This window comes from Myxocyprinus asiaticus, chromosome 11, assembly GCF_019703515.2.
Source record: "Myxocyprinus asiaticus isolate MX2 ecotype Aquarium Trade chromosome 11, UBuf_Myxa_2, whole genome shotgun sequence".
NCBI classification, from domain to species: domain Eukaryota; kingdom Metazoa; phylum Chordata; class Actinopteri; order Cypriniformes; family Catostomidae; genus Myxocyprinus; species Myxocyprinus asiaticus.
The window spans coordinates 10924118-10938855 of NC_059354.1; the positions used below are offsets into that span (position 1 = coordinate 10924118).

Sequence of the window (14738 nt, forward strand, 5' to 3'; positions counted from 1 at the left end):
CGGGCACACAAGATGGTGCTGTTTTTGCCAGTGAGCAGGATACATCAAACTGTAGTCACGGACTTACTTCGCAAGCTCCGGGAAAGTTTAAACATCCACGGCAGCGAAGCGCTGTTATTATGGGATGGCGGCACGCTGTGCACTTGTGGCTTCAACTAAAGGCGTTGCTGCTGATCATTCATGCTAATACTTTCACCGGACATTGTGTCCAACATGGTTTGAATTTGTCGGACATTTTAACGGTCAAAAACCGGTAATTACCGGGTAACGGAAACCTTGGTGTGTGTGTGGTATCGTCTCACTCACCCTCCTGGCACTCTGTCAGGTCGACCGCTGCTCACACAGCTTGCACCGTACCCAGTGCAGTCTCCACACACAGTGCACACCATACACTGGTCCAGCTTCCACTTGTGCATGCCCGGCTGACACATCATCGATTTCTCTTCCTTCTCATCCAGCTCATCCTCCAAGTCCTCATCCATGGCAGTGGCCATGTTCTCTACTCCAAACGCTGTTGCAGAAAAACATCTCAATATCACAAAAACACTTTGTGATTGTTGCTAAGATGACAAAATCACAGTCAATCAGAATAAAAATTAGGTTTAATTTACTGCTATGTGTACCATTTTGGACCAATGAGCTTTCACTATGGATGAAGCTATGTAGCACAAGACATCAGAAATAGAAACCTTTGCTAGTGTATATTTATCAATATTCTCATTTGGTGTGAAAAGACCTGAAGTGGTCCTCACCTTTGCCTGCCTGGCTCATGGCTCCAGTATCTCGACCGCACTGGCCCTTGTTGTTTACTCCAAATGTCCACACCTCACCGCTCTTGGTCAGGACACAGGTGTGAGCTTTCCCCATGGCTACCTGAGTTACAAAATGCCCCTTCAGATCTGATACCTGACCTGGGATGGACAAGAGGAGAAAAAAAGCCACAAACGAATCATGCTTATGATTCTCCCTTTAAGTTTGCACATCAAGATCCCTCAACCATAAGAAAAACAATGTGGAGAACATGATTGCCAAGCATACACGATCAGCCACAAAATTAAAACCACCTGCCTAATACTGTGTAGGTCCCCCTCGTGCCGCCACAGCAGTACCAACCCGCATCTCAGGACAGCATTCTGAGATGATATTCTTCTCACCACAATTGTACAGAGTGGTTATCAGAGTTACTGTAGACTCTTGTCAGTTCGAACCAGTCTGGCCATTCTCTGTTGACCTCTCTCATCAACAAGGCATTTCCATCCACAAAACTGCCACTCACTGGATGTTTTTGGCACCATTCTGGGTAAATTCTAGTGACTGTTGTGCATGAAAATCCCAGGAGATCAGCAGTTACAGAAATGCTCAAACCAGCCCATCTGGCACCAACAATCATGCCACAGTCCAAATCACTGAGATCAAATTTTTCCCAATTCTGATGGTTGATGTGAACATTAACTGAAGCTCCTGACCCATATCTGCATGATTTTATGCACCGCACTGCTGCCACACGATTGGCTGATTAGATAATCGCATGGATGATTGTTGGCGCCAGACGGGCTGGTTTGATTATTTCTGTAACTGCTGATCTCCTGGGATTTTCACACAAAACAGTCTCTAGTATTTACTCCGAATGGTGCCAAAAACATAAAACATCCAGTGAGCGGCAGTTCTGCAGATGGAAACACCTTGTTTACGAGAGAGGTCAACAGAGAATGGCCAGACTGTTTCAAACTGACAAAGTCTACGGTAACTCAGATAACCACTCTGTACAATTGTGGTGAGAAGAATATCATCTCAGAATGCTATTTTGAGATGCAGGTTGGCGCCATTATAGCAGCATGAGGGGGACCTACACAATATTAGGCAGGTGGTTTTAATGTTGTGACTGATCAGTGTTTGGCAAAGTTAAAGGAATAGTTCACCCATAAATGAACTTCCTCGTTCAAAGTGAAAGGAATGAAAACTGTGCACGTCAAGCCATTTCATGGGGTCTTTAAGCTGGCAGAAGACCCATATTAATAAATAAAAAACAGAAACACTTTAACGCACATACAGATGAGATACAGCGATGGGTATGGGACAGAAAAATTATCTATTAACTATCTTTAACAGGGCACTGTAGCAGGTGGCACTTACAGGTGCTGTCGCTGTAAATGGCATCCTTGCCAAACATATAGAGCTCTCCATCTTTAGTGACAATGCTGCTGCTGCCGTTGTTGCAGGCCGTGTACACTGCCGTCTTGGTCTCCAGTTTGATCATCTTCTTGGGTTTGTAAGGCTTTGGTTGTCTTCTGCTCTTTGCTAAAGACAAACACAAGAGGTTGACTATCCATTCACAACAATGTGAAAACCCCATTATCTCAGAAGGGTATATATATATATATATATTTTTTTTTTTATCTCAGACCAAGTATGTTAGATGATTATAATTGTTGTCATACTTGACTCTCCGTCCTCCCCTTTGCTGGCAGAGCCTGTGAAGAAGACACTCCCGTCCTCAGCCACCAGCAGGGCGTGGGAGCCGTCATGGCCCACAGAGAACTGCACAATCTTGGGCGATTTAGTTACTGGCAATTCCACCCACTTCCCAGCTGATGGGCCACCCTGCTTAATACCGAGGCTCTGATACTTTCCAGTATAATAGATCTGCATGAGTGGAGAGGAAGATGATAATGGTGCTAAAAAACTGTCACAGAGACACATTTGCAAATGTGAGTTGTGTGTATAGTTATATGTTAATTTAGAAAACGTATATACAGTATATCTTATCTGGTATCATTAAAATGTATCATATGCAGTATATCTGCCATTCTGCACTCTAGATATCGGTATCGGCCATAAAAATTCCATATAGGTCAACCACTACACTCAGTGAATGAAAAACACAATAACTGCAGTGAGTGGTGGCAGAAAAGACACGTCAACATTTCTGCAGTCCATTTGTTTATGTGTGCGAAGAATCCAACATCCGTCTTTTATATTGCAGGCCACACAGCCACATGACCAAGCAGCCTCTAAGAAGGTATTTGCTTATTAGGAAACTTGCCCAGTCACGACTTGTCCAGTGCTATTTGTACTGCAATGCTCGACGGACTGGATAATCTTCAGATAAGGAAGAGTGGGTTTAGTCTTATTGGATGATAAACCCACAGTAGCTCTATCTCATGAAGTCTGGCACACACACACACACACACACACACACACACACACATGCCCCTCCCTAAAACAAACTGAAACACATCAGATCAATAAGCCACACCCAAAGTCCAAATTTAACTGTTTGCCACACCGGATGGGTAGCGGGTGAATTTAGACCATATACCGACCATAAAACAGGCCATTTACTGACCACAAAACATTTCAGTAATTCCTTTTAAATATATATATATATATTCTGATGACAATCATTTTTCAATCAATGTTTCAATTATTGTTTTTCTCAAGTATATTTTTGAAAGATCGGGCAAGTATCTGTTTCATTCTGAGCATCATTTTCAAGCCAGACACCAACTGATACAAAAACATCAAAACTAGTGGTAGGAAATTTAAAGCGTTAATTTCTGTGATTAATATTTTTTTAACGCGCTAAAAAAAATTCATGCAGCATCTGTATTTTTTTTTACTTCCTGAAACCCAGGCACATTTGTACAAATTACTGTGCAATTGTTCACGTAATATGGCATTATACGGCACCGTAATGCCGTATCTCTTCACATCGCCTGAAAATTCTCATTTACACATTCATCTGTACCTCTCTCCAAAGCGAAATCGCCTGAGTGAGACCCAGCGTGTGTGCAATACAGACTGAAGGATGTAGCCATTCAGCAAGATGCAACCAGGTATAGGCTACTTGAACAGACTGAATGGCAGCCAGTGAAAAAATAGTTTTGAGATTTTAAACTTAAGCAAATTAAACTTCAGCATTCTATGTTTTATATCTGTATGTAAAGTGTCTAATAATGCATTGGCAATGTATACATAATTTTCTCTTGTCAAAAAAGTTTGATATGAATTGAATCTGCCCATTTTATCCTATTCTTAAAGGAAAACGCCAGAAGATTTTGCCCTAAACATGTAGATATTTAAATAATTAAAATAAATGATGACTAACAATTTTCCTGCCAGTTCTTTGAGAAAGTATAAAGTAAATATATTTATGATTATTTTTTAATGTTTGTTGTAATGTATCACATACCATAATTTCATTGTGATTAATGGCGATAAATCACAGAAAACTGTGATTAATTAGTTTTAAAAAAATGTTCTTCATATTTTCATTTCAATGACTTCATGGAATCACTATCTTTACCATGCATTAATTTACTATTCCTAAAAAAGTTTTTTACAGATGCACAAATATATCGCTCACTGATATATCATTCACAGATAACTGGAAAAATGATATTATTGTCATCGATGCTGATAGTGGAATTACAGCTAATAATTTTAGTCTATAATTTTACAGTATATTTGCTTGAGCCACTGTTTTTATTTTATGTGCATGTAAGACCAGACTAGTCTCACGTGTCAGTAAGTAAGTGTGACCTGGAAAGCAAGTTAGCAAATCGTTCTGTAGAAGACTATTTCAAGATCTGCACACCATGTCTTGCACCATGAATTAACATTTTTAAGACACCATTTCAAGTTAAAAAGTTTAACTTCAAAAAACATGCCTTGAGACCCCTGCATTCTATTTCCTTTATTATGAATTCAAGAACACATCCTTTGGGAATGCCCCCTTTCGTGTGCGCCTGAAGGCTTTCACATTGGAAAACTCACTATAGTTTGGTCTGTGAATGAAATGCTAGTTGTATTGTAGTAGTTGAGACCTACAACCTTTATCAGGTGCCATCGGGCACAGATCAGGTGTAAGATCTTTACTGCATGTGTAGAATCACCGAATAGCACTTTTATTTTTATTTTTTTGGATTTTTCCCCTTTTTCACCCAATTTGGAATGCCCAATTCCCAGTGCGCTTTTTAAGTCCTCGTGGTCACGTAGTGATTCGCCTCAATTCGGGTGGCGGAGGCTGAATCCCAGTTGCCTCCACGTCTGAGAACATCAACCCACGCATCTTATCACGTGGCTTGTTGAGCGTGTTGCCACGGAGACATAGTGCGTGTGGAAGCTTCACACCCTCCACAGCGGCAACCACGCTCAACTCACCAAGTGCCCCACCGAGAACAAACCACATTATAGCGACCACGAGGAGGTTACCCCACATGTGACTCTACCCTCCCTAGCAACCGGGCCAATTTGGTTGCTTAGGAGACCTGGCTGGAGTCACTCAGCACGCCCTGGGATTCGAACTAGCGAACTCCAGGGGTGGTAGCCAGCGTCTTTTACCACTGAGCTACCCAGGCCCCACCGAATAGCACTTTTAGTATTCGAATACAGGCGTGTCAAACGGTTAAACTGATGTCGACTATTCGTGAATATCCCTAGTTAGGAGTTGGTCAGATCACTGATATGTATTGTAAAGTTCAGATTGTAAGCTTTTAAATGACACCCATTATGTGTCAAGTGAGTGGTCTTTAATTAACAACAAGCAGTTGTTTATCGGTTGTTGTTATTGTCTGAGAAATTCCATATCGGTGCATCTTTATTTACTTGCCAAAGCCAATTTTTACTTGTATTTGGTGCTTGGCAAGTGCTAATCTTGGACCCTGCCCACACTGCTGTAGCTGGGCGGTTTTGTTCAAAGATCAAGTGTAAATACACACAGGCAGTACTCTCTTCAGCCTCTCCAATGCTCCAGCCTCACTGAGTGTCAAAGAGCTTTGGCACTCAACTGGAAGACTAGAGTAATCAAATTACTTCCAGTTATTTAAGCATGTGTGCGGCTCAACGAGCTGCCTGATCTGCTGCTGGCATGGAAGGGGAGTAGCTTTCACACCATAGACACCATCACCCCTGCCACCAAGACCTAGTGTGACTGTGAATCCACACACACTGCCGAAACACACAGGTAAACACACACACTCACACATCATGGACTTGCGGCAGATTTATGGGGATCGCAAAATGAATGTACATGTTTAATGAGCAGATGAATGCGTGCTAGTCAGCTAAATGTAGTGAGGACTCTTCAGTGCTCTTCTATCTCTTGAAACAGGCTCAACCTCCTCTAATTCAATCAAAGCTTCTGAATTACTTCTAATTTGGAATGCATAGGAGGACGTCACAGGCAAAGACAGAATAATGGGTGTAAATGTAATATGAATACAAAACATTTTATACATTTGAATGCATAAGTTTGAATCAACCTTTTGTCTCATAAGTTTACACATCCCTTTCAGAATTGATACCAATATAAGTGATAAAAGATATAGTTTTTATTTAGTACTGCCCTTTAGAAGCTACATAACAGATATTTACATACATCCCACAAGACAAAATAATGACAATCAACTCATCAAGTTCAAAAGTTTACATCCCCATGGTTCTTAATGTAGTGTGTTGTCTTCTTGTGCATCAAGGAATGTTTTCAGCTTTTGTTAGGAATATACCAATCGATCAGCCACCAAACGTGCTTAGAGTCACAGACCTTTTTTTTTTTTTATTGCAGCAAGAATGAAATAACATACACTGCTACTCTAATGAATGAGCATTTGCTCAGATGCATGACATTGTGGCCACTGCAGGGTGATTCTGGTGTAATTCTGAAGATTATGCCAGTTTGTTTTAAAAAATATAATAATACTTGTGAATGAATTGTTTCAATTCAAATAAATGTTAGCATTTCACAATTAATATAAATTTAATTGAATTTTACAGTGAGAGGCTTTACTATATAACTGCAGAATATTACTTGCAAAAGTGTGGCAAGGGGCACTTTATTAATGAATATCAGCGATCGGATTACTATCGGCCGATCAAAGTGATCCAGTTTCTGCCTCAAATTTCCTGATCTGTGCATTAACTACCTCTTGTTATAGTTGTGTATGAGTCTGTCAATTGACTCTTCGTTAAGCCCCACCTTAAGTGTTTCTGACCAATCCTGTCTTAGCAACTGTTGCCCTGCCGCCATTACTTTGACACACGTTTGCTATTTTCCTATGAGAGCCTATAGAAGTAATGTGTCCGAGTCAATGTAAGTGGGATTTTATAAAAATAATCAAAAAACATTAAAACACGTTGTTGTCGGGTCATTTGTAATAGTGACACTAGTTACCCAGAGAAGATACCCGCAGTGTTTTTCTTTCTTTTTTTTTTTTTTAAATAATCTTTAAACAAATCTGGAGAAGAGCATGTTATGGATTAAACTGTGTCAGCCCTCATTGTCAAATGAACATATAACATCTGCAACAACACCTACATCTGCTCAAAGTTAAATTAAAGCTAATAACTGAACGTTAATTAATTTATGTATTATTTCAAGCCATAGTAAAGGTGATAGTAAATAAACAGTTTACAGCGTCAAAATTAGTGTTATGAGATGTTATAAACAGCTCTGTTCACTTATGCTAATGTTATTAGATGTGTGAATCACTATTAAATGAAGTTTTTCTCTTTTCAAGTGACTGTAATAATCGTTTGCCTTGATTATGATTCACAGTCTCCGCAAGGTTTTTTTTTATCAAATTACTGTGTAATTTAACAATTTCTCTTACAAAAAACTTCAGATAAATATGCATTACTATGTCACTCTTCATACCTGCCCACGTAAAAATATTATTCATTCTGTTTATGAGAATATTTGGCCAAAAATCGCATCCTTCACTGCAATCTCCCATTCATTCCAATGGGGAGTTCTGCATAGCTGGTCAGAGCGAGCGACCGAAACCAAGGGGGGTGGAGCTTAGCGAAGGGTCAATTCAGGGCTCCAGACTAAAAAAATTACTTAGAAGCCACTGGCTCCTAAACTGAAACATTAAGGAGCCAAATGGCTGTTTTTAGTCACCAAATCATTGAATTGCTCAATTTAGATTGCTGTTCAGGAACGAGATAGAAAGCCGAAGAAAAGGAAGACAGCTAATAACCCATTAATCGAAAGTGTAATAAACAGTATATATAGTGAAGAAGATAAGTTTGCATTCCCTTTTGTCTCATAAATGTTCACACCCTTTTTAGAATTTATACAAATATAAGAGATCAAATATTTTTTTATTTAGTATGTATATAGTAGTGTGTTGTCTTGTTGAGCATCAATGAATGTTTGCACCTTGTGTAATAGTTGTGTGCAAGTCCCTCAATTGTCCTAAGTGTCAAAAGCTTACACAGATCAGTCACAACATTAAAACCACCTGCCTAATATTGTGTAGGTCCCTCTCGTGCCGCCAAAACAGCGCCAACCCGCATTTCAGAATAGCATTCTGACGTGATATTCTTCTCACCACAATTGTACAGAGCGGTTATCTGAGTTACCATAGACTTTGTCAGTTCAAACCATAAATTAAATAAACTCTAGAGACTGTTGTGCATGAAAATCCCAGGAGCTCAACAGTTACAGAAATACTCTAACCAGCCCATCTGGCACCAACAACCATGCCAGCGTCCAAATCACTGAGATAAAAAATAGATAATCGTATGGATGATTGTTGTTGCCAGACGGGCTGGTTTGAGTATTTCTGTAACTGCTGATCTCCTGGGATTTCACACAACAGTCTCTAGAATTTCCTCCTAATGGTGCCAAAAACATAAAACATCCAGTGAGCGGCAGTTCTGCAGATGGAAATGCCTTATTGATGAGAGAGGTCAACAGAGAACGGCCAGAATGGTTTGAACTGACAAAGTCTACGGTAACTCAGATAACCACTCTGTACAATTGTGGTGAGAAGAATATCATCTAAGAATGCTAATGTGGGTTGGCACTGTTTTGGCGGCACGAGGGGGACCTACACAATATTAGGCAGGTGGTTTTAGTGCTGTGGCTGATCGGTGTGTGTGTGTGTGTCTGTGTGTGTGTGTGTGTGTGTATGTATATATATATATATATACATACAGTTTGCATACCCTGGCAGAAATTGTGAAATTTTGGCATTGATTTTGAAAATATGATTGATCATGCAAAAAAACTGTATTTTATTTAAGGATAGTGATCATATGAAGCCATTTATTATCACATAGTTGTTTGGCTCCTTTTTAAAATCATAATGATAACAAAAATCACCCAAATGGCCCTGATCAAAAGTTTACATAACCTTGAATGTTTGGCCTTGTTACAGACACACAAGGTGACACACAAGGTGACACACACAGGTTTAAATGGCAATTAAAGGTTAATTTCCCACACCTGTGGCTTTTTAAATTGCAATTAGTGTCTGTGTATAAATAGTGAATGAGTTTGTTAGCTCTCACGTGGATGCACTGAGCAGGCTAGATACTGAGCCATGGGGAGCAGAAAAGAACTGTCAAAAGACCTGCGTAACAAGGTAATGGACCTTTATAAAGATGGAAAAGGATATAAAAAGATATCCAAAGCCTTGAAAATGCCAGATCAATCACTTATTAAGAAGTGGAAAATTCGGAGATTTCTTGATACCAAGCCAAGGTCAGGTAGACCAAGAAAGATTTCAGCCACAACTGCCAGAAGAATTGTTCGGGATACAAAGAAAAACCCACAGGTAACCACAGGAGAAATACAGGCTGCTCTGGAAAAAGACGGTGTGGTTGTTTCAAGGAGCACAATACGACGATACTTGAACAAAAATGAGCTGCATGGTCGAATTGCCAGAAAGAAGTCTTCACTGCGCCAATGCCACAAAAAAGCCTAGTTACAATATGCCCGACAACACCTTGACACACCTTACAGCTTCTGGCACACTGTAATTTGGAGTGACGAGACCAAAATAGAGCTTTATGGTCACAACCATAAGCGCTATGTTTGGAGAGGGGTCAACAAGGCCTATAGTGAAAAGAATACCATCGCCACTGTAAATCATGGTGGTGGCTCACTGATGTTTGGGGGGGTGTGAGCTCTAAAGGCACGGGAATCTTGTGAAAATTGATGGCAAGGTGAATGCAGCATGTTATCAGAAAATACTGGCAGACAATTTGCATTCTTCTGCACGAAAGCTGCGCATGGGACACTCTTGGACTTTCCAGCACGACAATGACCCTAAGCACAAGGCCAAGTTGACCCTCCAGTGGTTAAAGCAGAAAAAGGTGAAGGTTCTGGAATGGCCATCACAGTCTCCTGACCTTAATATCATTGAGCCACTCTGGGGAGATCTCAAACGTGCAGATCATGCAAGACGACCAAAGACTTTGCATGACCTGGAGGCATTTTGCCAAGACGAATGGGCAGCTATACCACCTGCAAGAATTTGGGGCCTCATAGACAACTATTACAAAAGACTGCACACTGTCATTGATGCTAAAGGGGGCAATACACAGTATTAAGAACTAAGGGTATGAAGTCATTTTTTTTCTATGTTGCCATGTTTTGTTTTATGATTGTGCCATTCTGTTATAACCTACAGTAGAATATGAATCCCATAAGAAATAAATGAAATGTGTTTTGCCTGCTCACTCATGTTTTCTTTAAAAATGGTACATATATTACCAATTCTCCAAGGGTATGCAAAATTTTGAGCACAACTGCATATATATATATATATATATATATATATATATATATATATATATATATATATATATATATATATATATATTATTGCCTTAGTCTTTCTTTACTGTTACCGGATGCCCCAGTCACCGAGACAACAAGAGTGCAAATTGAATGAAATCCCAGATGCACTTTATTGTGCTACTCCAATCCCAATCAATAATTACCAGAAGGAAAAAAAAGTGGTACACAATATGTGACTTTTAATTATCAAGAAGCCCCAAATACACGTGGGACTCTTATTTTGAAATGTCTGCGCTCCCAGTTGTAAGCTCACTGACAGCTGATTCGCTGAGAAAGTGAATCAAATTCAAACGGCTAACCTGAGCTTGTGAGTTCAAACCCTCAGTTTTTTTCGGGTGATTCATGAAAAAGATCTAGTTTAAAAGAGTAATTTTGTCACGACTCTTGCGCTGGGTTTGTTGTTGCATGCGGTGCAGCGAGCTTGCACAGCAGAAAGGGTGAAAAGCAGCACGAGACACACTGGTTCTCTAAAGATGTATTCAATATCTCACAAGATGATATCTGATGAAACCGCATGTGAACGCACACGACTGTCACCAATGCCGACTAGAATTTAAATGATTGTCGCAATCAATTATTTTTGGTCGCATTAGTGACCATTTTAGTTGCAGTCTGGAGCCCTGCAATTGTTACAAGTGTCAAAAGCTGGATGTCAACATTATATAACCACAGTTGTGAAGAAGTCAAATGTGCAGAATATGCTGAGAAACCAAAGATTTTAAAATCCTTTCTGTTCTTTACAATCATTTGTTGATCAAAAACATGAAAAAGAAACATTTAACTCTAATCATGCATAGCATGAGAGTCCTCTCTCATTAAAATGCACTCATTTACAGACTCTCTTTACAGAAATGCCGGTTTTCTTAAAGAGACAGTCCTGATTTTCAGCAAGTGTTCAACAAATCAATGTAAATTGCTGTAAATAGTACAAATTATGCATTAAACAATACAATAATTAAAAATTAATATATGCTATATAATATCATATTTATTGATTGAATACTTGGATTTGTTCATTTTAAATAAGCTAAAATGTGACCAAAATGATAAACTTTATAATTATAATTAAATATAATTAGTAAAATTAATATTTTCGTAATGTACCTAATAAGAAGGTCCCCTGTATAATTAGCAGCATTAGCTGGGAGAGAGTTTCTTTCATATGTAAGCAAAAGGGACATTATATCTAAAATATACCCACATGAATCGAATCTAAAGCCTGTGAATCAAACCGAATCAGGAAAGCTATCACAAAAGACACAAACAGGAGGAAGCAACACATTTAGAACTAAGGGTTGCAAACCTTTGAACCGGGATCATTTGTGTAAATTCAGTTATTACTTTGTCTTATAAAATATAAGTAAATATCTATCATGATTCATGTCAAATAGCTACATCAGAGGAGAACTAAATAAAAAAAACATTTAAAAAAATGATAAACATCTTGCATGGAGGATGTAAACTTCAAACACTCAACTGTAAATAATAAAATTCAAATATGTCAACATCACATTTCAATCCAAAATACAGTAATCATAATTTTGTATAATTTTTGTACTGTATTACAATAGTCTCAAAACCAAAAAGATCCACACTCCTTTTTCTCAGTTTCTTCACATTTTATTTTATGTCTCACAGAACAGGAAAACAGTTCTTCTGATCTGTGAAGAAATTGAGAAAAAGGAGTGCGGATGTTTTTGTTTTTGAGACTGTTTAAATTTTATGGATCTACGTACCCTGAACTGGTAGCGAGCAGTGATTCCATTTCTTTGATTACTGTATTACAATACAAATAAATACAATTATTTTATACTGTCAGTTCAACAAATACTACACTGTTGAATAAAACGTTTTCTTTTTTTCGGGGCTAGGGTTGAGAGGGTTTTGCATTACAGTAATGAAAATGAGATTTTTTTTGTATTTCAGCAATAAGAATTAGGGGGAGGTGGTTATTCCGGAATATAGGTCATGTTTTTTTTCATCATCTGAAAGTTTCTGCAACTTAAAGTCTGAAGCGACTCATATACATCATTTATATGTAACTGATGTCGGCTGGTCAAACACATGCGCACCAAAACAGATGAAAACATTAGTCGTAGAGAGTTTTAAAGTTGCCAATTCAGAATATTTTGCCTTTACAAAGTGCTTTATGCAACCAGTTTGAATATTTTGTCCATCATAACGTTGTTGTTCTAACAAACTGTAGACCGCTGTCAAACGCAACTCCTCACATGCCCATAAAGTGATGCTTCATCACACTCGTCGTAAAAACATTCAGTCAGGGAACCGGATAATTCATCCATATCAAAGAGGGTTGCAAACATCAGAAATATCCACAGTCGCTGACGTTAATGAATGAATAGAATACAACATGCATACTATTTTACTCACAGACTAAAGCTATTTACTTGTGCACAGCATAGAGTTCCAGATGTTATGAACAGATGTGCATTGCTTGTTGCGTTTCTTTCATGAAACATAAACAAAATATGAGAAACTGTTTCACATGATTACTAAAAGCAAATTCTCCTGTTTAAAATAAGTCCAAAAACACGTGATATGATGAGTAGATTCTGAGGTACTGTAATCTTCACAGACAGAGTTTGGCATTTGAACTGGTGAAGAGAAGTCGGGCGGCTGCTCCCGGGGTCATAGTGCCCGACTAATGCAGCCCCTGTCAGTGCAACTTATATGGAGACGCGACTTATCCGTTTTTTGTTTTTTTCTCTCAACAACGCTATTTTGACCCGGTGCAACTTCTAGTCAGGTGTGACTTTATTTCCGGAAAATACGATAATTGGCATGAAAATGCCAGACCCAAACAATCTTAATGCACCTAAAAATTGGCTTGATTTTCATTAAGCAAAATGTCATTTCATATTTATGAAGTATGACCTGGTTTCTTGACAGGTTTCATGAGATTCAGCAAATCATTTAACTGCTTTTTCTGTTGAGCCAAGGGTGTAATTATACAAGGTGCAGACAGTAGTATTTATGCCACATGAAAAAGTATCAAATATTTCAACATGTCACTCAGATTCACTTCAGCAGCACTAAAGCAGAGACTCTGAGGAATCCAAAGAGGTTTGTTTACCTTCCCAGACGCCGTTCTCATCAAAGCAAACTCTCTGCCGGCTCCAATCAGGGCTGCTTCCTCATCAAACCCAGTGCCTGAGGACACACACAAAGCAAAAAAGACAACACAAGTTAACCATTGATTTCCCCAGTAGTTCCTCATAAACGTTGATGTGCATGCATGTGTGCGTTCTGCTGCACTGTTCTCACTGATAATATGGAGGTCTTTCTCCAGGTCAAAGAGAGAGATGCCACAGGCATGAAGACACTTCCTGGCTAGTTTGAGCTGCAGTTCCTGCTGTAGGGCTGGGTCTGAGCTGGTGGCGTAGATCCGCACCACAAAGCCATCCTAGAACACACACAATACCATTCATCATCATAAACGCTCTGTCTCTTTCTAGTGCGTTTTCAATCTGCAAAATTTAAACATCAATGTTTCATCTCTGGTATGGCCTGAGGAAGTGTTTGAACACAATTATACACAGTTATTATGCACTTAAAGTAATAGTTCACCCAAAAAAGATCATTCTCTCATCATTTACTCACACTTATGTTGTCTCAAACACATATGTCTTTCTACCATGGAACACAAACGAAGATATTTTAATGGATATGTGATGTCTGTTTGTCCATGCAAACAGAAGAGCGCTAGGAAGCGTAATCTAGTGTGAAATCATGATCGCCAAAGAGACTGCTGATGTCAAGATTTATAGTGAAAAAGAGTTACACTCGTTCTCAACCAAATGCGATTGGATCGCTTCAGAATACATGGATAAAACCACTGGAGTTGTATGGATTACTTTTATGCTGCCTTTGTGCTTTTTGGAGCTTTAAAAGTTCTGGTCACCATTCACTTGCATTGCATGGACAGGCAGACATAATATCTATATCATAGACTTAGAGAATTATAATTTTTGGGTCTACTTCCTGAACCTGCTGAGTGAACTGACTTGCCTTAAAGGAATATTCCGGGTTCAATACAAGTTAAGCTCAATCGACAGCATTTGTGGCATAATGTTGATTACCACAAAAATTAATTTTGACTTGCCCCTCCTTTTCTTTAAAAAAAGCA

At 38.9% G+C, this 14738-nt stretch overlaps 1 protein-coding gene across 3 annotated transcripts in view; it reads right to left on the reverse strand.

The window, feature by feature from the left end:
- The window catches only part of LOC127447813 (E3 ubiquitin-protein ligase MYCBP2-like), a 203718-nt gene that overhangs the window by 140102 nt on the left and 48878 nt on the right, over nucleotides 1–14738 (reverse strand). For all 3 annotated transcript variants that reach the window (XM_051709885.1, XM_051709883.1, XM_051709884.1), the window contains exons 10-15: nucleotides 13877–14015; nucleotides 13686–13762; nucleotides 2439–2643; nucleotides 2134–2298; nucleotides 753–911; nucleotides 307–511 (exon numbers count right to left, since the gene is read on the reverse strand). In XM_051709885.1, coding sequence (XP_051565845.1) covers nucleotides 307–511; nucleotides 753–911; nucleotides 2134–2298; nucleotides 2439–2643; nucleotides 13686–13762; nucleotides 13877–14015 — 950 coding nt within the window. The remainder of the gene's footprint in view (nucleotides 1–306; nucleotides 512–752; nucleotides 912–2133; nucleotides 2299–2438; nucleotides 2644–13685; nucleotides 13763–13876; nucleotides 14016–14738) is intronic.